Source organism: Labeo rohita, chromosome 21 (assembly GCF_022985175.1).
Source record: "Labeo rohita strain BAU-BD-2019 chromosome 21, IGBB_LRoh.1.0, whole genome shotgun sequence".
NCBI classification, from domain to species: domain Eukaryota; kingdom Metazoa; phylum Chordata; class Actinopteri; order Cypriniformes; family Cyprinidae; genus Labeo; species Labeo rohita.
In genome coordinates this window covers 17,157,065-17,183,097 of record NC_066889.1, presented here as the reverse complement: position 1 = coordinate 17,183,097, position 26,033 = coordinate 17,157,065, and the positions used below count along the sequence as shown (strand labels likewise).

Genomic DNA, 26,033 nt, shown 5'->3' with positions numbered 1-26,033 from the left:
GCAGGTGTTTCTCTTCATCAGTCCAAAACAAGTCCAATAAAGTGCATCCTCCCATAATAAAAAAGTGCCTCACACGACTCCAGATTGTGAATAAAAGCATCCTGTAGCGAATCAATGCATTCTTGTAAGAAAAATACCCATATTTAAAATGTAATAATCACTTTAATCTAGCTTGCGCTAATAGTTGTACACGAAAGCAGCTCTGGGCGGATAACATAAGCTCCTGGCATTGTACCAGCAAGTCTCGTGAAAACCAACATTTGTTTACAGAAGCAAAAGAAGCAAAGTTTCCTTAGTTTAGCAAGGGGAAAAACAGTCTCCTCTTGGTTTATATCGAAATCCTCCATCATTTTTCTTTACAAATCCTCATTTTGAACTTCTAATTCAGGACTGGTGCTTTGTTTACCTCTCTCCACAGCGCGTCCCTGTTCGTCACGTCTGAGTGGCGCATGCGTAATGCCGACGTTTTATGTCATCCACTCTGAGCTGATTCTGTGTACGAATATGGATATTTTTTTTTACATTCCCTGGAGCTGTGTGAGGCACGTTTTATTATGGTTGGACGCACTTTATTGGACTTTTTTTAGACTGATGAAGAGAAACACCCACCTATTGCCATGATAGAGCTTGGAGGTGCCAGGATAATTTTTCATATTTGCATTCATCTGAAAGAAGAAAGTCATATACACCTAGGATGCCTGGAGGGTGAATAAACAACGGGCTAATTTTCATTTTTGGGTGAACTAACACTTTAACAATTTTATCTCTTCTGTGAATACAATGATGCGTAACACGTGCATCGTGTTTTCTTTGCGCATAAAAAGTATTCTTGTAGCTTCATAACATTACAGTTGAACCACTGATGTCACATTGACTATTTTAAGGATGTCTTTACTGCCTTTCTGGGCCTTGAAAGTGTCCGTTGCATTTCTGTCTATGCAGGGTCAGAAAGCTCTCGGATTTCATCAAAAATATTATAATTTGTTACAGGTTTGGAACAACATGAGGGTAAGTAATTAATGACAGAATTTTTGGGTGAACTATCCCTTTTATACAGCAAAATGAGAAGAAGTACTTATATACTTTATTTCTTGAATAATATTTTTAGGGTATCTGTACTTTTAGTCAAGTTTGGTTTATCACCTGCCTTCACATAGGATGTTCTAAGACAAGAGTAATAAATCCAAGAAAAATAAGGCAAATAGCACTAGCTGGCTTTCAAATAGCTGCAGAACATCACAGTGGTATAAAACGTAAGTCCATTTACACTTTTACATGCAACAATGGGAAGAAAAGCTGAGCAGGAAAACTCACACAGAGAACTGACCCATTCACCTGATTTATACCCAGTGACTGCCCCCAGCTGTTCACATTGCCAGAGCCAAGACTAAGCATGCATAGCTGAATGCTATTTATTGGGAATTCAAAACCTTTAGCCAAAAGCGAAGGTGCCAATAGAGCTATGTTTAAAATCAAATTCGCAAGTGTCGAACCCCAGCAAGCTGAAACCATTTCAGACTACATCAAATCAACACGGACATAACCAATCCAAAGCTTCTCAACATTATAAAGGGCTCTTTTTGTGAAATGACGGCCTGCGTACGGATCAAACGGGATGTCCGACCATCCCCTTAAACTAACATACACAAAGAGAGAAAATGAAATAGGAGCGCACAGTAAAATCCCCTTTGTCTCCCTCCAAAGCCGTTCAAAGAGAACAAATTGCCAGAAACTGTTAGATCCAACAGCCAGCGGAAATAATTCACAGCTTCATTGTGTGACTATTAAGGTCTGCAACTGAGGGGCTTCTGTTTCAAAATATTTTGTCAGGCCTTCAGTGAGAGATGAACAGCACCGTCTGGCACTTTGTGTGCGGCCAGCACAATGACTCATTGTGGTAGAAGAGCAAAGTGGGCTTTTGGGATCTGGAGAGAGGGGATATTAGTCACAACTCCCTGAACTGCCCCAATCTGGGTTCGGCGGCCCGTCTCGGTTCATTGTGATTAACACGACGGAAGAACAAACGATGTCACGATGACGGGCCGCAACAGGTTTCCGCAACGGATTGTTCGTTTCAGCTCAAAGTAAACATCCCATCCTGTCTGCTTCTCATTTACAACATTATGAAAAGTTTCTCATCGGTATCGATGATCATGTGAACATGATGATGATCTACTTTAGTATATGAACGTAAAGCCTGCAAAAACCTAGCATTACCTACATTTATAGTAAAAAAAAAAAACAATGATTTCCTATTATAATTATTGCATTAGGCCATAATATGGACGCCCATTTCTGCCACGGAATAAAAAAATTAAAAAGGTAATTGCAACTTCATATCTCACAATTCTGACTTTTTTCACTCAGAATTGCCAAGATATAAACTCAGAGAAGAAGAGTCAGAGCTCTGAGATAAAAAGTCACCATTACCTTTTTTTTTTTTTTTTTTAAGGGTTCGTACAGATACTGTAAAATGAAATTCCAGGACTTTCAAGGACCTTTCAAGCACTACTTTTTTCACTTATCAAATAGCATCTTCTCCTTCAAATTAAAACGTTTAAGTATATTTTTGTTTTCATTTTAAAGAATTTGTATTTGCATGTATTCTTTTTTCTTTGTTTTGTTTTTGTACTGTTTAATAAAAAAATCTGAAAAAAAAAGATTTGTGAAACCACTCTGAAATCCTGATCTGAAACAAGTGATTCATGATCCACGCTCTGAAGTCCCAAACTGAATCAAATAATTTGCAAACCTGCACTGAAGTCTCGATCTGAATCAAATGATTCGCAAAACCTGCTCCGAAGTTCCAATCTCAATCAAAAGATTCACGATCCACGCTCTGAAGTTCCAGTCAAAATCAAATGATTTGCGATATGCGATCCAATCGGAGCGCTTCGAACGAGAAGTCCGACCATCCTCTTAAACTAACATGCACAAAGAGAGAAAATTAAATAGGAGCGCACAGTAAAATCCCCTTTGTCTCCCTCCAAAGCCGTTCAAAGACAACAAATTGCCAGAAACTGTTAGATCCAACAGCCAGCAGAAATAATTTACAGATGTGACTATTAAGGTCTGCAACTTAATAGAAAAAAAGATTTATGAAACCACTTCGAAATCCTGATCTGAAACAAGTGATTCGTGATCCACGCTCTGAAGTCTCGATCTGAATCAAATGATTTGCAAAACCCGCTCCGAAGTTCCAAAGTTCCAATCTGAATCAAGTGATAAACCCGCTCTAAAGTTCCAATATGAATCAAATAATTTGCAAACCGGTACTGAAGTCTCGATCTGAATCAAGTGATTCACAAACTTGCTCCAAAGTTCCAATATGAATCAAATGATTCACAAACCTGCACTGAAGTTTCGATCTGAATCAAATGATTCACAAAACCTGCTCCGAAGTTCCGATCTGAATCAAGTGATTCGCAAACTCACTCCAAAGTTCCAATGTGAATCAAATGATTCGTAAACCTGCACTGAAGTCTCGATCAAGTGATTTGCGAACCCGCTCTGAAGTTTCGATATGAATCAAATGATTCACGATCCATGCTCTGAAGTTCCAGTCTAAATCAAATGATTAGTAATATGAGATCTGAAGTCCCAGCTAAATCAAATGATTTGCGATATGCAAATCAATCAAGTGAATCACTGAATCAAGTGATTTGCAAACTCGCTCCAAAGTTCCAATATGAATCAAATTATTCGCAAACCTGCACTGAAGTCTCGATCTAAATCAAGTGATTTGCGAACCCGCTCTGAAGTTTCGATATGAATCAAATGATTCACGATCCACGCTCTGAAGTTCCAGTCTAAATCAAATGAATAGCAATATGTGATCTGAAGTCTTGATCTGAATCAAATGATTTGCGATATGCGATCCGATTGGAGCGCTTCGAACGCGAATCATTTTGCAACGCGATGGTTTAAATGATTTGGAGTTTTGAAAAACTCAGTTTCACCCATTATGTGCTTTTTTAAATCGTTAAAGGAATGTCAAAATTAAAAAATAATTGGGTTTTTAATTTTAATTTTATCTGTTTTTTTTTTTTTTTGCTAGTGAATCGCTTGAAAAGAATGATCGAAGTCACAAGTTTGAATCAACTGTTCCTCTTTTCGCATCTTCAGCCATGTTTATACGACATTGTCAGTACTACTACTGGCTTAGCTCACTAGTTTTGTTTTTTTCATTTTTTTACTAGTTTTATTAACTAAAATAAGTGAAAAAAGTATTTTGTTGCGTGAATTTTGTGTGAAACGATATTACAGATTTTTGACTTTTTAAGTACCACTTCAGGAATATTGCCGTTTTCAAGGGTTTTCCAGGCCTAACATTTAAAGCACCTTGTACGAACCCTGTTTTTTATTCTGTGGTGAAAACAAAAAAATAGAATTGTGAGAAAAAAGTCAGAGTTCTTAGATAAAAATTTGCAATTACTTTTTCTTTTTTTTGTGTTTTTTTTTTCTCAAAAACAGGCTTTCGTACCATAATAGCTTTTGAAAACAAGAACATGAGAACAGTCTATAAAAGAACATAAAAGAAATGATTACAATAAGATTTCATATTGGTTAGTCAGGACATCAGCCCAATATATTGTTCATCATTTTAAGTGCATACGAGTTATACATAACCAGATCAATACACACGCTACATACATTACAATGCAAAACATTTTTTGCATAGAAGATAGGCAGAAAAATATTCTATTGAAGATGTTGGCTGCTTTGAATTTGCAATAAATAGTGTATTTTTAGTTTATCCATATCACATATATGAGTAGCGTGCTGTATAACTAAAAACAGTGGAAAAAAAAGTGGCCTACGTCAACTTTATAAAAGCATTCCGGCCAATAAGCTGTCTACATCATTCTTTGATTTTCCTCTTATGTACATACAGTGGATGCTTGCTAAAATTACATACATCATTTCATTTAATGATGATGATGATTGCTTTAAACATTCTCTTCCTTATAATTCCAGCCAAGTAGCATATATTCACTCACTTTTCTCATCAAACGTGCATTTTTCAACAATGCAAGAAAAATGACTGACCTCAAGGCCTCTGGAAAAAAAAATAACAAGGTCTCAGAAAGAATTCTGGGATGTCAAACTCATAAAGACTTGCGCTAAACTGACTCATAGTAATAAACGAGATCTTTAGACTACCTGCTGCCAGCATCTGGTTTTGTACTACATGCACATTGTGTGAGTGTGTATGTGTGTGTTCTTCTGGTAATAAAATGAGTGTCAGCCTGGGATGGCACAGTGTTAGGGTGGGGAGGAGACTAAGAAGTGCAAAGACTGTCCAGCTGTTCAGGGTTTAAGTACTTCACCACTTCCTTGATCCCGTCTTCACAGCTCCTAATCTTACTCAAGTCTTTCTGCTTGTCCTCTTCTTCTTTGAACTTCCTCCAAGTGTCTGTGCAAACAAAAAAAGGAAAGGACAATTCAAACTGGGAAAAATTAAGTTGCATACAGATGTTTCAGAGCAAAGGCCTGATTCGTAGCGAAGCAACGGCGTAAATGCATTAGGCTTTTTTGTGTTCACACTGAAAGTTGCATCTGAATTGTATGGAAGATTGTTTCTGCCATGTGATTAAAAAAATCTACTTTTTCACAATTCTGAACTTTTATCTCACAATTCTGAGAAAATTGCGAGATATAAACAGCTGGAACAGTTGAGTCACAATTACTACTATTTTGTAACAGAAAAAAATAACTCAGAAATTCATGGAAAAAAATATGTCAGAATTCTGAGTTTATACCTCACAATTCTGCCTTTTTTCTCACAATCTTTGCAGAAAATGTCAGAATTTGGAGATATAAAACAGTTGCAATTATCTTTTTTATTTATTTTCCTGGGTCGGAAACGGGCTTCCATAGCATATACATATAATTGATTTCTATGAATACTGTAATATATGCAACAAAAACAATTCGTATTGCTTTAGCATGCAGTGTCAAACAGGCCTAAGTCTGTCTGGCAATTCAGCATTTAAGCTGAAAGACAGCCAGGCACACGAAATGTATTAAGAGTGACTTGCCGAAATAGACAGAAAATTTGTAAAAAGGAAATCAAAAACCTTTCTTTAATTTTCATGTTAGACATGTTCAATTTCCTTTGGTCTCCTTCACCTTCTCATATTTCCTGGCAGCTGTAAATACTCTAAGCTCAAATATTTAGTGTTGTCTCAAAACTCTGTTTTCAGGGCTGTTTAAAACATACTGTAGTTTGACATACGCTACCAGTCAAAAGTTTTTGAACAGTAGGATTTTTTTGTTTTTTAAAGAAGTCTCTTTTGTTCACCAAGCCTGCATTTATTTGATCCAGAGTACAGCAAAAACAGCAAAATTGTACACATTTTTTACTATTTAAAATAACTATTTACATTTTTAAATAACTATTTAAAATAGTTTTCTATATTTTTTTTTAAATGTAATTTATTCATGATTTCAAAGCTGAATTTTTAGCATCATTACTCCAGTCACATGATCCTTCAGAAATCATTCTAATATTCTGATTTGCTGCTCTAAAACATTTATTATTATTATTATTATTATTATTTATTATTATTATGTTGAAAACAGCTGAGTAGATTTTTTCAGGTTTCTTTGATGAATAGAAAGTTCAGCAGAGCAGCATTTATCTTAAAAAAAAATTGTAACATTATAAATGACTTTATCATTCATATTAATTTCTATATATATATATATATATATTTTTTTTTTTATTTCTAAAGGATCATTTGACACTGAAGACTGCAGTAATGATGATTTAACCATGATCACAGGAATAAATTACATTTTAAAATAAAACAGTTATATTAAATAGTAAAAATATTTAAAAAATGTTTTTGCTGTATATAGAAAACTATATACATATATATTTTCTAAAACTAGAAAATATAGAAAACTATTTTAAATAGTTATTTAAAAATTTAAATAGTTATTTTAAATAGTAAAAAATGTGTACAGTTTTGCTGTTTTTGCTGTACTTTGGATCAAATAAATGCAGCCTTGGTAAGCAGAAGAGACTTCTTTAAAAAACATTAAAAATCTTACTGTTCAAAACCTTTGACTGGTAGTGTATTAGGAGAGGAATACATTTACATTTTACTCACCAAACAACGTGTTCAAATCAACCTTATTTTAACTTTTAACTTTTAAATACACAGGCAAATGTTTAAATGTAAAGTAATGTGTATAATATTACTTTACGTCTCATAAAACAATAACTCCAAAATAATGCAAAACTAATTAGTTGAAGTTAAAAGAATTAAACATACCCTCATCTAATGTGGTCAGCAAAATGTAATTTTCTGGATGCTCTATGAGATCTTTCTTCTGAACGTCACCTGTCTCCATCAGATGCAAAACACCTGCAAAGATTAGATAGTTTTGAGATCTATTAATCTTTGTTCATATTAGTTAATACAAATACCACTGTTCATTGTTAGTTCATGTTAGAATTTAATAATATTAACAGATGCTTTTGATTTTAATAATCTTGTAAGAAATGTTGAAATGAACATTTACTAAGATTAATAAATGCTTCAGAAGTATTTTTCATTATTACATGTTAATTCATGTAGTTAACTAATGTTAACAAAAAGCAACAAAAAACATTCCAGTGCAATACAGCAATAATAGACAAGCTTATCTTGCAGCTGAGAATTGGCAAAGATTTATAAAATTGCCTATCTAGGTCAGTGACTAAGAATTTGGATGAAATCTGGTAAAGTGACTTTTTTTCTTTTCCTTTGTTTTCAGCCTAAACAATAGGTTGTTCCAGAACTAATAGAAATGATGTGTTTAATACTATACAGTTGAGGTTGAAGTTTACATCCCCCTTTCAGAATCTGCAAAATGTTAATTATTTTACCAAAACAGGGATCATACAAAATGCATGTTATTGTTTATTTAGTACTGACCTGAATAAGACATTTCACATAAAAGATATTTACTATAGTCCAGAAGAGAAAATAATAGCTAAATTTATTTTAATTCCACAGCTGTGTTTTTTTGTTTAGTGATAGTTGACCGTGAGTCCCTTGTTCGTCCTGAACAATTTGTCAGAAAAATCCTTCAGGTCCCACAAATTCTTTGGTTTTCCAGCATTTCCAGCAATGACTGTATGATTTTGAGATCCATCTTTTCACACTGAGGACAACCGAGGGACTCATATGCAACTATTACAGAAGGTTCAAACGCTCAATGACGGGAAACAAACATGCATTAAGAGTTGGGGGTGAAAACTTTTTGAATTTGAAGATCAGGGTAAATTTAACTTTGTCTTCTGGGAAACATGTAAGTATCATCTGTAGCCTCTGAAGGGCAGTACTAAATAAAAAAAAATATTATATTTAGGCAAAATAAGAAAAATGTACACATCTCCATACTGTTCAAAAGTTTTCACCCTCCGACTTTTAATGCATCGTTTCTCCTTCTGAAGCATCAGTGAGTGTTTAAACCTTATGTGATAGTTGCATATGAGTCCCTCAGTTGTCCTCAGTGTGAAAAGATGGATCTCAAAATCATACAGTCATTGTGGGAAAGGGTTCAAATACACAAAAGTGCTGAAAAACCAAAGAATTTGTGGGACCTAAACAATTTTTCTAAAGAACGGCAGGCAGTTTAACTGTTCAGGACAAACAAGGGACTCATAAACAACTATCACTAAACAAAAAACAGCTGTGGATCATTCAGGTAACAACACAGTATTAAGACTCAAGTGTATGTAAACTTTTGAACATGGTCTTTTTATAAATTCAACTACTATTTTCTCTTGTTGACTATATGTAAACATCTTTTATATGAAATATTAAAATCAGTACTAAATAAACAATAACATGCAATTTGCATGATCCCTCTTATTTTGGTAAAATAATTTACATTTTGCAGATTCTGAATAGGGGACGTAAACTTTTGACCACTGTATGTCTGGACCGGGGGAAAAAGTAACATACTTGTTTATATTTCTATCTTGTTTAATTCACCTTCAACAGTTTTCCACACTTGCACTTCTACTTCCGTGGCTCCTTGTCTCTCGATGGCAATCATCCGTACTTTATCTTCTGACTGAGCAGCTGATGGGGGTTCAACTTTATACACCAGGAGACTGTTATTGTCTTGAGCAAGGTAGCACTCTGTCCTGTTGTTCTCTGCTTTGAGCTCTGGAAATGTTAAAAGACACACTGATAAACCATGAAGTTTCAGTCACTGAAAATATATCACTGATATGCCTACCTGGACAAATCTTACAGCATTTCCCTTCTATCTTTATGGGATGTTGGCACAGATACTGGTTGGGACACGTGATGCGCTTGCATTCTTGAAAGCCGTCCCTGCAGGTGCACAGGATGCACTCCAAGACCTTCCCCAACACCGGGTGCCACACGTCGCCATGAGAATAGGTCTTGCCACTGTACACACAAGCTTAGACAAAGTCAGAAACCCTACATTACTTTGAGAGGATATGACTTCATTGGATTTTGACAAACAGTTCTTGATATTCGGAATCAGTGGTGCATTAGTTTACCTCTCTGATGTTTGCGCTGTAAAAGGATTTTAACAGTAGTTTCGGCAGCTCCTTTGAGGTGTAGCGTCTGTAGGTTGAGGCCTCTGGGAGTCCCCCGCAGTGTTGATGGCGTGGCCCTAACTGAGCGACCCCTGACCTGTTCCGCAGCACACTGATCCACAGAATGCCTCTTGTGTTTCAGGACACATAAAAACAAATGTTGTAACTCTGGACTAATACAGAGAAACATGAAAACAATAAAACACATTTTAAAGGAATAGTTCACCCAAAAATAAAAAACTTTTTAAGTCATGAATTACTCACCCTCATGCCGTTCCAAACCCATAAGACCTTTGTTTGTCTTCGGAAATTGTTGAATAAAGTTGTTATTTTTGTTTTCTTCGCACACAAGAAGTATTCTTGTAGCTTCATAACATTACGGTTGAATCACTGATATCACATGGACTATTTTAACAATGTCCTTACTACCTTTTTGGGCTTTGAATGTAGTAGTTGTGTTGCTGTCTATGCAAGGGATTTCGTCAAAAATAACTTCATTTGCGTTCCGAAGATGAATGAAGGTCTTACGGGTTTGGAACGACACAAGTGTGAGTAATTAATGACAGAATTCAGAACTATCCCTTTAAACCTGACATACTAAATACATACACAAAAAATAAATAAATAAATTTTAATCATATATACATTAGGCTTTTATGGCTCATATAGTATGCTATGGTAGAATATGAAGCTTATGTTCAAGAAGAAAAAAACACATCTATTTTATCCTGAGGCCTAAATAAGCTAAAAATGAAATTCTGAAACATTAGCAAACTACTTAAAAATGCTTAGAAATATCAGTTTTCACTTTATATTTCCCAATAATATGTCTTATTAAGGATATTCAAAGCTTAGTTTTATGATCAAAGCTCTGTAGTTTTTATGGGAGGCAAAACATAATGCAATGCAATACAAAAATGATTGAGAGATTGTACAAATAAACATTCTTCAAAAGCCTGATGTATCATATTCTATACTCACATTTTAAGAATGGTTTATGGCTGATCAAGTAAAGTTGCTACAATCCAGTAAGTGTTTGTCATGAAATATTACTAACACTATAAAATTGTACAATATTTTTAGCTCTACGTTATAATAATTCCTAGAACTTTTACAGAAATAGACATATGCCACAACCTGAAGGGGTTTTTAGAATTACACTAAAAGCTATAAAACCCTATAAACTATCAGTCAGATCACAGAAAGCATGTAGTAGACTGTGTAATACAGGGCAGGTTTTGATCATATTGATAATTTAGAGATATTTAATTCTGGGTTAAAGAGTACAGTGAGTCCCCTGAAAAAGAAAATACATACAACTCCTCTGTTCAGTTGCTGTCCTCCGTCTTCAAATGATGCAGAATTTATATCAATTGCACTCTCTGTTTATTCAAAAAAGACAGTGTTATTTAATCACCACAATCAGGGTGGAATTAAAACATGAATACACCTTCTTCTAACATCCAGTTTCAGCCTGTATGTACATGTATATTCATATATATTCTCACCTTTGCACACTAAGCAGCAAGTATCTGGAACTGACAATGGTGATGAGCATGTAATGGGCTGACAGGTTTTCAGTGCACAGAATATATTTCCATTCTTTAATGGAAAAGAAAAACAAAAAGGGAAAAAAAGAACGTTAAGAATCAAAAACTGACAAAATGATCAAAATCAGCATCTTAACATCAGTGCCTAAAAACATGGGGGAAAGCAAAGATAATTTACTCTTTTATATTGATATCAAATCAGGCCAGTAAACTGTCTTTCAAAACACTTTATTATGGCGGATTTTTAAAACTGTTCGAGGTTACATTTCCATGTTTAGTTATGTATTATGGTGATTAAAAAAATACCTACAGAGCAAGTACACATGACGCACTGGTTCGATTGACGGGATGGGAAAAGCTCATGATTAGCAAATGTTTCTCCTGTTTGGTAAGTGCTTCCATTATACCTACAGGTTTTAATGGGTGCCCGCAGACCAGCAGGAGTTCTGTGCTCATCTGTGATTATGAGAATAGACATGAAAAACAAGAATGTATTAAAATCATGCATATCAATTCACATAAACAATGGAACCTGGAAAACTGCAATGTTTTACCTGCACATCGAGGGCAACACTGCTGTGAGTTAGTCACTGGATTTTCACATCGCAGAACAGGACATTTAATGCTGTTGCATTTCACATGACCAGACTATATGTACATCCACATAAAAGTAGACAGAAACATTGACATATTATGCATAGCATGCGGATCTGACATGTGCATGCACCTACATGCTTGCATAGGAAAACTGCAACATTAAAACTTGGGAATTCATGAATAATCAACTGTATCTTGTACGCAAAGTTGGATACGTACTTCTGTGCAAGTACAGCGCATGCAGAACATGAATCCGAAAGGCTCCAAATAGGGATGCCAGCTATCTCCTGGCCTGTACGTCTTCTCTTTAAATGTGCAGAAAACACCTGACACTGCATGCAACACAAACATACATTCATTTGATTTTTAAAAATATCATCAATTATAAATGTTAAATGTTCTAGATATAAAACAAGGTTTACAGTTTATTTAGACATTTCTCAAGGTCATGATACCAAAATGTTGTTTACTACAAAAAAGAGGGTCTCTTATTGATAAACCTGACAAATAAGACCTCAAAAAAATCCTCATATTAACAGTTTTTATATATTGAATTTTGAGGAAAAGATTATTTATATGATTATAACTTTTGACTTTATAACATTAAAACTTTTTGATAAAATGTTATGTTTACTTAATCCTACAAATATAGTGAGGGAGACTAATTACAACATTATTAGCAAATATGGATAAAAAGGCATTCTTACAGAGAAAAAAGACGAAAAATAAATGAAATACTCTTACTGGATTTTGTTTTTGTCTTAATGAAATGAACTATAATAATAATATCGTTTGCACATATTAATGAAGGACTCAAAAGACCAAAGTTTTTTTCACGAAATGACACAAACACTGAAAGCGCTGTTATAAATGAACTTCTATTATATAACTTCATCACGCGGCATTTTCAATACAGTCGTTGGCAGAATGATGCATCGAAGTGTGATGTCCATTTACCAATAAAATATTATTTGATGGAGTCACTTACTTTTTCCTGGTCGTATTGTCTCAGTTTGACCCTGAACGAAGCATCGCATTGTCACCAAAATGAAAAGATGTTTCAAGTAGGTCATTCTTTTCTTCATATTCCAGGAAACTGTGGACATGCAGGATTTGTCTTCTCTAACCTCTCCGCACTTTATAACTACGACGGTCTGTGGGAGTTTCTGTAGCGCTTCTAGGTTTTTATCTAAAGCGCCTCCTACAGGAAAACCAACTTGCTCGTTGTGTTGTACAAACATTATTTTAGAAACATTACACCAAAACAAAAAAAAAAAAAAAAGAAGAAGAAGAAGAATCAGATAATAAAAAATGCGAACTGCTTCAAGCGCATATCAAATCTGATATTATTCTGATATATGTTTAGTAAAATATTTTATATAATATATAATAAAAAGATTTGTAATATTGACAGTAATCAATATTTATTGAGTTCCTGCTCAGTTTTTAAAAAAACGTGAACTGCTGCACAGTATCAGTATATGGATTTAAGCACGTTATTGCATATATGTAAATAATGTAATAAATAATAAAAGCTTTTATGTATAAAAAATGATTACGTAAAAAATGTAATTATTTTTTCAAGCAGCTTACACATTACTATAGTTAGCCATGTTGTAATTATATATGTTGCAAATATATATATATATATATATATATATATATATATATATATAATTGCAATTTGCAATTATATTCAAAAATTATATATATATATATATATATATATATATATTATATATATAATAATTTTTGAATATAATTTATATTATAAAAAATATACATATTTCTCTTAAATGTATACATTACTTTGTGCGTATTTACATATATGTATATATATATATGTAGTGTACATAATCTACATAATAATTACACACAGTACACACACATATATTAGGCAAAGTCAGTCTTTTATTTTGTATGCAATTTTTTTCAAAAAAAAAAAACTATATATAAAATATATATATATAAAATAAATAGATAGATAGATAGATAGATAGATAGATATTTACAAATTATATATATATCATTTGTAAAAGAGTTCTTCCCCCTTTTTCACATTTCAAAACTATTCATAATGCTAAAATATTTCAGGTAATAAATGTATATTTTTATTTTATTTATTTATTTTTTTGATAGTTTTATGTTTTTTCTTTCCAAAGCTAACCAAAAAACATCATATATTTAATTGTCAAAACACTCAAAAGTTGACCTAACAGCCTAACTGCTGTCATATAAAAAAATTATAAAATGATTTTGAAAAAGAATTTTGTATGCAAGTAAGTAAATATATAAATAGTTACCAAATTTTGATATGAAAAAGACTTTGAGGCAATACTTCAGGGAATATACTGTTCAGCAATGAAACGAAGATCACACAAATTGTTGCCATCTTGTCAATATCTTAATAGTGTTTTATTGTAAACTAAAACCAACTCATTTATAAAAAAAAAAAAAAACAGAAAGTAAAGCACCTGTTAGTTAAAATTACACATCATCTTAGTCTCAATCTCTGCTGCCTCTTCCACTCTTTTCAGATGGGCCGCCCTGTACTTCCTTTTCATGTCCTTCAGTAGCATCAGTGCTTCCTCGTATTCTCTCTTACAAATACCATTCCCTCCATCAAGTACATTACCTGGACAGAGAAGTGCATTTAATATCATTCTGTGAACATTGATGCGTTTAATATCTATTCATATAAGTTTGAATGGTAGTTTGGAGGTTTTCCTAGATGGCATTTCCACAATCAGTCCATTGAAGTTCATGCATGCAGCGCAGTCCAACACACTAGCAATCTGTTAAGTGTTGAAATAATAGAGGAACAGCTGCAGAGCCAAATAGAGCATTTCAAAGTAAACAGTGCTGAACAATCACTATAACATCTCTGCAGTGTGCTTGTTAGTTGACCTGTAAAACATGCTAGTTTGTGATGAAATTTATTTGCTGCTCATTTGGAAAATATTTCCTGCTGGAATAGCATCACTAGGCTTGACTTGCTTAATTACACTGGATTCCATCTCAGTTTTGTCATTTTAATAAATAAGTGATTAGGGATATTTTAAAGCCTGCTGTAAAATGACATAGGAAGTATCTGTTACCTAGGGGAACTTTGCTTATTGTTTTCGCCTCCTTTATTTGGGCGAGAAGTTCCTCGACTTTTTCTCCCTTCGACTTCTTTGGTCCCAAAGGTGGCAGATTTTTAATCTGTGAAAAGAATGTTTCTGTCAGATGCTGGGTTTACGTGCTAAATGCATTGATGAATGACCTCTGACCTTTTTCTCTTTTGCGTAGTACGGCTTCTGAGGAAGGTCCAGATTTGCTTTAGAATCTCTATACACAAGCAGGTTCTTGAGCATGTGCTCCAAAACTTTAACGGCTTGTTGAATTCCTGTGTCGAGAGAAATCAATGACACCATGAACAAACAAACAGCACTGATTCAAACAAAGCAACAGAGACATTCAGACAAATCTGTTCAGACAAATTCCTACCAGAAAACTCAGGCATTTCTGGCTCAGTTGTGTCATCAAGTAAGATTTCATAACCAATCAGTTTATCTAGACATGCTTTGCTGCCTTTTTCCAGTTCGGCTTCCTTTGCATCATCTAGATCTTCTTGGTGTTCAGATTCATTTAAGGCACTAACCTGGAAAATTAAATATAACAATACATTTTCTGACATACGCTACCAGTCAAAAGTTTTTGAACAGTAAGATTTTTTAAATTGTTTTTTGAAGAAGTCTTTTCTGCTTACCAAGCTTGCATTTATTTAATCCAGAGTGCAGCAAAAACAGTAAAATGTGTAATTTTTTACTATTTAAAATAACAGTTTTTCTATTGAATATATTTCAAATCGTAATGTATTCCTGTGATCAAAGTTAAATTTTCAGCATCATTACTCCAGTCTTCAGTGTCACATGAACCTTCAGAAATCATTCTAATATGCTGATTTGTTGTTCAAGAAACATTTTATTATTATTATTATTATTTATTATCAGCAATATTTCAGACAGTTGAGTACAATTTTTTTTCAGGATTTATAATGTTACAAAATATTTCTATTTCAGATAAATGCTGTTCTTTTGAACTTTCTATTCATCAAAGAAACCTGAAAAAAATCTATTCAGCTGTTTTCAACATCACAATAATAATAAATGTTTTGGGAGCAGCAAATCAGAATATTATAATGATTTCTGAAGGATCATGTGACTGGAGTAATGATGCTAAAAATTATGCTTTGAAATCTCAGGAATAAATAACATTTTAAAATATACACTGCCCTCCAAAAGTTTGGAAATGCCCTAGAAAAGTGGGGTTTTGGACAATATTGGCATGAATCCTTTTTAATTTGTGATAATTTTGCACTGATAAGGGACAACACGAAACAACTACGAAAACCTATTTTATTACATAAACAGTTTATACATAGAAAAAACTTACATTTTCGATTCATCAAAATATCCACCATTAGCAGCTGTTACAGCTCTGCATAATCTGGGCCTAAATTCATTGTATTCTAAACTTAATTGGCAATCAATTGTTGAAGCTATTAAAGTGTGCTGACCCAAAAATCTTTTAAAAACCTGAGGCAAGTTTAATCCAGTAACCAGGCATCACAGCTGGCAAACGGGCATGTCTGACTTTGACATGTATATATTGCCATTATGTAATCAAAATGAAAATTATTATTGCTGGTCTTCAATGATAATGTCAACTTACTTTAATGTATTTGCACCAAAAAATGATAAGGATTTACGCTGATATCATCCAAAACCACACTTTGCCAGGGGTGTTTCCAAACTTTTGGAGGGCAGCGTATTCAAATAGAAAACAGATATTTTAAATAGTACATTTTTTTCAAAATTGTACTGTTTTGCTGTACTTTGGATCAAATAAAATCAGGTGAGCAGAAGAGACTTCTTTAAAAAACATTAAAAATCTTACAGTTCAAAAACTTTTGACTGGTAGCGCACAAATCATACAAGTCTTGATATGTAGACTTCTATTTTCTAGGTGCAAAAAAAATTACCTCTGTCACAAAGAACGGCTCTGCATTTTGATTCGTTTCAAAGAATATGTCTGCACTTGTCAAGTCAAAATTCTCCTGGCCTGTGGCAATGTCTTCCTCATCATCAATGCTTGTTTGAGACGAAAAGCCAAATACATGTGTTAACCCATACTCTGAGGGTAGAGGATTATCTTGTCCAGTACATTCCTTGGAGCAGAGCATTTCTGTAGTATGTTGATTTGCTGTGATTGAATAAAAACTTGGTACGTTTGGAAGCGTTTTCACCTGCAAATACATGTAAAACCTGTAAATTACATCTGAAAGGATTTACTTTAAATATATTAAGTGCTAAATACAAACTTGTGCATTTGTAACACCTTTCTTTTAGGATTCACAGGGAGTGTAATATGTCGCTTAATGAGATTTGTTGTTCTTTTGCGTGTTATCTTAATACCCAGCTTGTCTTGCAGAAAACAGGTCAGCATTGGTGGATCACCTGTATTGAGAAACAAAAAAATTCTTTTTTTTTTAGATTTAGTTGATTTGATTCACTAACAATGAGCCTGCTTGAGGATGTGTGAGCTTACCACTTCTCTGTGTTGTCAAGGGGTTTGAGTGAATAACAAGCTCATTGAGCTTTGGAAACAGTGCCACAGGCAACAATGCCTCTTCCTCAGCTATCTAGAGGAATGAAGTAGCAAACAGCTCTGCTGTCAATGACTTCATTCGGCTGTCTATGTTTGTAGCAAATCAAATGCTTTTTAACCACCAGCGGGCAATACACAGACCTCATTGTTGGCCAAATTCAAATGACGAAGTTCTGGAAAAGGTAGACCGAGAGCGCATCCATCCTCTTTTCTCTGATGACAGTATCGTGAGGCACCAGAATGCATTTCGAGAGATGCTTTGTCCTCCTATTTGAAATGCAAGTTAGATTGTGAAATGCTGAAGATCTCTAAACAATTGAAAAAATAAAAATTGATATGATTTATGTAAACTGGAGAATAACATATAAAAGAGCAGATCCTACTTTCAGTGTTTTTTCTGATTTTTGCTGGCTCATTGTGATTTCAGAGTCTATCTGGCAGAGAAAGTAAATAAATGAACATATAAACAATTTGTTTTCCAATCTAAAATTGTTCTTGATTTTAAAATTAAATATACTAACACTTTATCCTCTTGTCGTTCACTGTGTCCACATGCTGTCCGACACCATCCGTTTGGCCATCTTTTAATGTTGCCATCTGTTCTAAGAATGGGACTCCTGAGATGTGATTTCCTTGTAAATTGAGATGACGAAGTCTAAATGCACAATAAAGTTCAAAATAAATAAATAAGTAAATACGCTAATAAATAAATACATCAAACAGTGTCTTAAAAATAAAATTTCAAATGTGAGCCTGCATTGCCATTTGCATTTTCCTCATTTATTAGTTTATAATTTAAAACTTCAAATATCTAAAAAGAAAACAGGGCCATCTAATCCCTAAACAATAATGTTTACAAAACTGCAAATGTTCTTAGGCTACAGCACCTTGTTTAAAATTCTAAAAGAACATTTTGTGGCTGTGCCTCAAGAGGGCAGTCTCTACCAATAAGAACAAAAACTGAACCATAACTCATTACTCATAACTGATTGTAATGACTGCACATGTTGTGCAGACAATTAGGATTATTGAAACATCTTTTATTCTTAGATTTTTAAGATGACCTTCATGACTGTTTAACAATGAAATATGCAGCACTGCTCTTGGATTAAAAAAGTATCAAATGTGCTATGGCTTGAATTCTCAAGTTGATTTTGTGCTAAATAATATTGCTATTTTGGCAAATTATCATACAAGAATGTAACTTATTAAATAAAACTAAAATTTACATACACACATAAGATGTTTAGGAAAAAGATTTCATTTAAGCATCTGCACGCCACATGTAATGCAGGTAATCTACCTTGTTAAGTATGACTTTTATGTTATATGACTGAAATTATTTTAAACATTCCACAAATGCCAGAGAGAACTATTCCTCTATAAAAAAAAAAAAAAGCTTACTAACCTCTGTAAGTTAGCAAGGCTCATAAACACTCCCGGAGAAGATAATCTGTTGTCATCAAGCATCAAAACCTCCAGAGTTTGAAATAGCGAGGCACCCTGTTCTGTGCTGTTGAAAAATTAAAGATTATATATGACATAAACACTTAAAACTACACAGAACTACACAGAAAACTATGAATATCTTAATAGTCAGTGCTTTTAAAGACTAAGCATAGCATTTCTACCATACACTACCACTCAAAATTCCCTTCTGCTCACTAAGCCTGCATTTATTTCATCCAAAATATTCAATATAAAATATTTTTACTATTTAAAATAACTGTTCTCTATTAGAATATATTTTAAAATGTAATTTATTACATTTAATAGTCTTAGATGAATACAAAGATCCAGAGATCAGCATTTATCTGAAATTGAAATCTTTTGTAACATTATACCCTATACCATTTAAAAGCTTAGAGTCAGTATAATTTTTTTTATACTTTTATTTAGCATGGATGCTGTAAATTGATTAAAAGCGATGATGAAGGCATTTGTTACAAATTATTTCTATTTCAGATAAATGCTGTGCTTCTGAACTTTCTATTCATCAAGGAAACCTGAAAAAATTCTACTCAGCTGATTTCAACATAATAATAATAACAAAAAAAAAAAACAGCTTTGAAATTAAAAATGACATTTGAAAATATATTTAAATTGAAACTATTTTAAATAGTAAAGATATTTCACAACTGTTTTTTGCTGTACTTTGGATCAAATAAATAAAGGCTTGGTGAGCAGAAGAGACTTCTTTAAAAAAACTGTTCAAAAACTATTGGCTGGTAATGTATGCTACCTAGATAAAGTCTCCGAAGGAGCTACTGTAGCAAACATTTACTTTTCTCCAGGGCAGGCACAAGGTCCAGCCATAATGAGTGGAAGCATCTGCAGCTGGTTTCCAGTCAGATGGAGCACCTTCAGATGTGGTAACAGGCCTAGATTTAATATGCTTTCTCCTGTTAAGTTATTGAAGGATAAATCCAACACCTGAAACAAATGAATAACGTCAAGCTTCTTCAATCATCACAATACTCTAAGTGACATCTGTTTCAAGGCTTCAAGAGTGAATATAATCAAGCCCAGTATTGAACCAAACTCACCTCAAGTTTCTGGAAGTCATCAGCATGAATCTCCAAATCATGGAGACTGTTTAGTGACAGCTCCAATTCCCTCAGTGCAGGAAACCTGGCAAAGGGTTCTAGAAATATATAAGAAAATATTCTGTATGCAAACAATTTTTGTCACACTAGAAATGTAAAATGTATAAAATCTTTTATTACCTAAAGTTAAATGGTTATCAGAAGCATATATGTATGCAATGTTATCGAACTGCTCCAAACCCTCAAGGATGACCTGTTTAAAAACAGAAAAATTCTTCTGTGATGTAATGGCGAAACCACTGGCTTAATCTAACAAAGTAATTTTAAACAACATTTAGAGCTTACCGTATGCAAACACTGGCCACTGATGTTAACAGAACAAAGGTCAGAGGGCTTATCCACACAATGCAGCGTAAGCTGAAGTATTGTGGAAGTGTTTGTGTGTATGTTCATAGAGAACATTAAAAGAGAAATTGAACATTAGCATCACATTGTAAACCAATGAATGAATTGCTAGGAGACAAATACTAACGTGAAAGCATTCTTACAAGAAATTGTGCATCTAAAGTGTTGCTAGCACTCTCTGGTCGTCTCTTTTCATGTTTTCCAGACTGTACTTCAAAACGTGATCCTGAAATGTTTTTCCTTTTTGATCTCCTTTCTTGCAAAGAATTTCTGTTTGCTACAAGCCAGTGTCCAGCCCCTTTAAACAATATATATATATATATATATATATATATATATATCACAGTGGATTGTTTAATAATTACAACTTCAGAGTTCTAAGCATGTTTTTCACAATAGTAAGTTGGATTGTTTAAAGAAATTAATACTTCTCTTTAGCAAGGATATGTTAAATTGACCAAGTGACAGTAAAGATATTTACGTTGTTAAAATAATATCTATTTCAAAAGAATGCTGTCCTTTTGAACTTGCTAGAATATTAAAAAATGTTTAATGAGGAAACAAAAATATTAAGTAGCACAACTGTTTTCAACATTGATACTAGTAAGAAATGTTTCTTGATATTAGAAAGAATTTCTGAAGGATCATGTGACTCATCACAGGAGTAGTAATCACCTTCGTTTCTTGGATGAAAAAATGATCTTATTGGGAAACAGTTTGAAGGGTAACTTTGTCCATTGTCCAATTTGTAAATCCCCAGTCCTGTCATTTCTCTCAAGGAGCCGTTACCTCCTAGACAACGTTAAGTTGTGAGCAATTACCACATAAAAATAAATAAAAGACATACCAAACAAACCGTTAACCACAAACGTTAAGATTAAGCACTTTAGTAACTCCAGAAAAGTAACTTACATTAACTTGGAACCACTGAGCCTCTTCTACTATGCAGCCTGTCTCAAATATTTTCACAAACAAGACATGAAGTCTGTCTTACATGGTATCCTAGCAACCGTAGTTAAGCGATATGGGAAATGTAGTAATTTTACCACCTTTACTGACTCTGTTGAGATTTCAACTCAATGAACGCAATTTGAAAATGATCAAATAATTAAAAAATAATAATAATAGAAGTGAATGAAATAAGTTTACACCGTCCTTGTTAGTTCCGAACTACATTTCCCACAATGCACCGAATTAGTTTCCGCTTTCGTTTTGCTCGGCTGTCTGCAGTGGAGGAAGCTAGAGCCGGAGATCCGCATCACACAGTACTGTACATTTAAACGGGTTGCTACTGGCATGTAATATATGGTAGGTGAACAGTTTAGTTTCCCCTTAACATCTTTAATTAAAAGAATATTATTGACGTCGTATCATTTAATTATGTATGTCAAAGTTCCTGTGAATGTATGTACGTACCGTGTGAGATAATGAGATGTTTTTAATGAGATGTATGATTTGTTATATTTTATATTTCTATTTATAATTAAGTAACAGCAAGGCCAGTATTTTCCGAAGACGCCTCAAAGGCAATAAGTGACTAGATGTGTGTACATAAAAACGCCTCAAGTTCAAAGTCTACTGCATTCCATGTCATAATCCTACATATATCTATCAACTTGTTTATCTAGGAATAATTGACAGTATGGCGTCAAAAGGCCACCCAGAAGCCCAGCACGCCCTGCCTGCACGAACAGCATTATTCCAACAGAAGGATGGTAAAACATACAGAATTCCTGCTCTAATCTACATCAGTGATGGTCAGACTTTCCTTGCCTTTGCTGAAGAGCGCAGCACTCCACGTGACAGTGATGCAAAAGTGTTGGTCATGAGGAGAGGATCACTGCAAAATGGGTCCCTTCAAGTAATTGATTTTTTTTCCACATACAAATATGTGACCCAGGACCACAAAACTAGTCATAAGTCTCAGTTTTTCAAAATTGAGCTTTATACATCATCTGAAAGCTTTCCATTGATGTATGGTTTGTTAGGATAGGACACTATTTGGCCGAGATACAACTGTTTCAGTATATGGAATCTGAGGGTGCAAAAAAATCTAAATATTGAGAAAATCGCCTTTAAAGTTGTGCAAATTAAGTTCTTTGCAATGCATATTACTAATCAAAAATTAAGTTTTGATATATTTACAGTAGGAAATTTACAAAATATTTTCATGGAACATAATCTTTACTTAATTTCCTAATGATTTTTGGCATAAAAGAAAAATCTATAATTTTGACCCATACAATGTATTTTTGGCTATTGCTACAAATAAACCCCAGCGACTTAAGACTGGTTTTGTGGTCCAGGGTCACATATATATCTGTAGTTTACAATATACACTACAGTTGAAAAGTTTGGGGTCAGTACTGTTTTTTTTATTTGTATTAATCATGATCTAAAGTGAGAGTAAAGACTTCTTTTTTTTTAAATAATTGTTATTCTTTTGAAGTTTTTATTCATTCTGAAAACAATATATGTGACCCTGGACCACAAAACCAATGATAAATAGCACATGTATATTTGTAGCAATAGCCAACAATACACTGTATGGGTCAAAATTATTGATTTTTCTTTTATGCCAAAAATCATTAGGATATTAAGTAAAGATCATGTTCCAAGAAGATATCTTATACATTTTCTACCGTAATTTTGATTAGTAATATGCATTGCTAAGAACTTAATTTGGACAACTTTAAAGGCAATTTTCTCAATATTTTGATTTTTTTGCACCCTCAGATTCCAGATTTTCAAATAGTTGTATCTCGGCCAAATAGTGTCCTATCCGAACAAACCATATATCAAGAGAAAGTTTATTTATATCCTTTCAAAAATTGACCCTTATGATTCGTTTTGTGGTCCAGGGTCACATATTTTGTTATATTTTTTGAAAAGATATAAATAAGCTTTCTATTGATGTATGGTTTGTTAGGATAGGACAATATTTGGCCGAGATACAACTATTAGAAAATCTGGAATCTGAGGGTGCAAAAAATCTAAATATTGAGAAAATTACAGTAGGAAATTTATAAAATATCTTCTTGGAACATGATCTTTACTTAACATTGTAATGATTTTTGGCATAAAATAAAAATCAATAATTTTGACCCATACAGTGTATTGTTGGCTATTGCTACAAATATACACGTGCTACTTATGACTGGTTTTGTGGTCCTGGGTCACATATTATGGTTTCCATAAAAATATTAAGCAGCACATCTGTGTTTAACACTGATGATAATAGAACGTTTCTTGTGCACCACATCAACATATTAAAGACTAAAGTAATGGCTGCTGAAAATTCAGCTTTGCCATCACAGGAATGAATTGCATTTTAAAATATGTTAAAATAGAAAACCATTATTTTAAATGATAACAAAATTTCACAATATTACTGTTTCCTACTGTATTTTTAATTGAATAATCGCAGCCTGTGTGTGAACATTAACTTAAACTTAATTTTTTAAAATCTGCTGACCACAAACTTTTTAACGATAGTTTGTCATTTTATAATACAACATTTTTACACTATTTAATTAATTTTCATTATTTTCAGTGGTCTCCTGCACAAACACTGTCTTCTGCTTCTTTGCCGGATCATCGCACCATGAATCCTTGTCCAGTCTATGAGAGGAAATCCAAAACTATCTATCTGTTCTTTGTCTGCATATTGGGCAATACCACAGAGTATCACCAGATCGCTACAGGTAGAAACCAAGCACGGCTGTGTTACGTCACTAGTACAGACTATGGCCAGAACTGGAGCAAGTTAACAGATTTAACAAATAGTGTTATTGGAGATGAGATTTTCAACTGGGCTACTTTTGCAGTTGGACCAGGACATGGGATTCAGATGAAAAGTGGAAGACTAATCATTCCAGCGTATGTTTATTACATTCATTATAGGTGTTTTCCCTTTCATTTTCCACTCATAGTCAGGCCTCATGCGTTATCATTCTATAGTGATGACTGTGGTGTCACCTGGCAGATGGGAGGAAAAATCCCAATGAAGTCCTGCGAATGTGAGATGGCTGAGATCATAGACCACGCTGATCAGAGTCATTTGTACTGCAACGCCCGTAGTACATGTGGCCACAGAGTGGAGGCTTTAAGTGAGAGCAGCGGGGCAGCTTTTGATAGCCCTCATGTTGCTCAGAAGCTCGTGGAGCCCCATCGTGGCTGCCAGGGTAGCGTGTTGAGCTTCCCTATGCCCGAGCGATCGGATGAAGAGGAGAAGAGCCCAAATGATTGCTTGACACAGTCTGAAACAAAAACTTGGTTACTCTATTCCCATCCAACTAATAAAAAGAAAAGAAAGGATCTTGGAGTTTACTTGAATAAATCACCCTTGAAAACGTCTGGTTGGGGCCGACCATGGATCATCCATCAGGGTCCCAGTGGATATTCAGATTTGACACAGTGTGAGGAGCGATTTGCCTGCCTCATGGAGTGTGGAGAGAAAAGTGAGATTGAGGAAATAGCCTTTGTGGAATTTAAACTCAGTGATTTAATGTGCACATGAAATTATAAAAGTCCTGTTGGATCTTTTAAAGGAATAGTTCACCTCAAAATGAAAAAGTAAATGCTCATAATTTGCACTTTCTCAGGCCATCTAAGATGTACATTACTTTGTTTTTTTTTATTGGAACAGATCTGAAAATTTACTCACCAATGGATCCTCTGAAGTGTAATGGGTGCCGTCCACATGACTCCAGTCTATCAATTAACATCTTCAGCAAAAAAGCTGTGTTTGTAAAAAACAAATCCTGCATTAAGATGTTTCTTTAAACCATTGATTCAGTCTTTTTGACTGAATCGGAAGGAAAATTAGCACAAAATAAGCACAGTTTACAAGCAAGAACAGTTCTAAATAAACATTTTAATGTTTTAATCAACTCTTTGGATTCTTATTCTGACGGCACCCATTCACTGCAGATGATGCATTGGTGAAAAATGTATGTAATGCTACATTTTATCCAAATCTGTTGCAATGAAGAAACTAACTCATCTACATTTTGAGGGCGAGTTAATTTTCCGCACTATTTTAATTTTAGGGTGAACTGTTCCTTTAACATTTGCCTTGGATTTGCATTTTTCTGCTGGACAAAATATACCTGAGAAAATAGCTGTATTTTGAATTCAGATAAATTTATCTGAAATGTACTCCCAGCATCTCTTGAAATCATAAAACTGTTATGAGATAAAAAATTAAGCAGCTATTGTGATATTTTAAATTATGACTACTGATACTGGCTTAACACGTAATACATGCTTTACCTTGTATTTATGTATTTATTGTAAGAAAATGCCTATTATGTGCTTGTTGACCTTAATAGTATGACTGTATGATGGTCACTACTCATTTGTATGTGTAGTCATTCATATGTCACATTTTACATTGAACTACACTTTTTTATTTTATTTATTTATTTATTTTTATGATTTCACTGTAAAAATGTAAATATTTCAATATTTTAAGGTATTTCTCTATATTCTATCGATTCGGGGTGCAAAAGCCACTGTAGCATGACATTTGTTCATGTACTATCTTCAGCATCTTTTTGTCATTTTATTACAGATTCATTCAAACAGTCTGGTTTAGATCTAACAAATTGTAATGTTTGCATTTAAAGTAGTTCAAGAGAGCTCTAATGATATTGCACTGTTACAGACTGGTCATTAAAATGTATGGTATGATTAAGTTTAGTTAAT

The 26,033-nt window shown here is 33.7% G+C and overlaps 3 protein-coding genes across 3 annotated transcripts; 1 reads left to right on the top strand and 2 right to left on the bottom strand.

The window, feature by feature from the left end:
- Positions 1-4,561: 4,561 nt before the first annotated feature.
- On the bottom strand, positions 4,562-12,866 carry chrdl2 (chordin-like 2). Its single transcript, XM_051092325.1, has 11 exons — positions 12,710-12,866; positions 11,941-12,053; positions 11,679-11,772; positions 11,435-11,580; positions 11,083-11,176; positions 10,892-10,956; positions 9,536-9,704; positions 9,244-9,432; positions 8,994-9,170; positions 7,284-7,376; positions 4,562-5,416 (listed from the first exon to the last, which is right to left on the bottom strand). The coding sequence occupies exons 1-11, from the start codon at positions 12,825-12,827 to the stop codon at positions 5,283-5,285; spliced, it is 1,392 nt and encodes a 463-aa protein (XP_050948282.1). The 5' UTR covers positions 12,828-12,866; the 3' UTR covers positions 4,562-5,282.
- Positions 12,867-13,771: 905 nt separating this feature from the next.
- xrra1 (X-ray radiation resistance associated 1) lies at positions 13,772-21,355 on the bottom strand. The gene is made up of 18 exons (XM_051092456.1): positions 21,237-21,355; positions 21,000-21,116; positions 20,468-20,622; positions 20,265-20,336; positions 20,100-20,172; positions 19,920-20,017; positions 19,658-19,806; positions 18,782-18,886; positions 17,895-18,028; positions 17,757-17,803; positions 17,515-17,640; positions 17,314-17,407; positions 17,104-17,222; positions 16,748-17,011; positions 15,211-15,364; positions 14,994-15,109; positions 14,820-14,925; positions 13,772-14,356 (listed from the first exon to the last, which is right to left on the bottom strand). The coding sequence occupies exons 2-18, from the start codon at positions 21,091-21,093 to the stop codon at positions 14,199-14,201; spliced, it is 2,064 nt and encodes a 687-aa protein (XP_050948413.1). The 5' UTR covers positions 21,094-21,116; positions 21,237-21,355; the 3' UTR covers positions 13,772-14,198.
- Positions 21,356-21,534: 179 nt separating this feature from the next.
- Positions 21,535-26,027, top strand: LOC127152591 (sialidase-3). The gene is made up of 3 exons (XM_051093341.1): positions 21,535-21,632; positions 21,953-22,185; positions 23,878-26,027. The coding sequence occupies exons 2-3, from the start codon at positions 21,967-21,969 to the stop codon at positions 24,841-24,843; spliced, it is 1,185 nt and encodes a 394-aa protein (XP_050949298.1). The 5' UTR covers positions 21,535-21,632; positions 21,953-21,966; the 3' UTR covers positions 24,844-26,027.
- Positions 26,028-26,033: the final 6 nt, after the last annotated feature.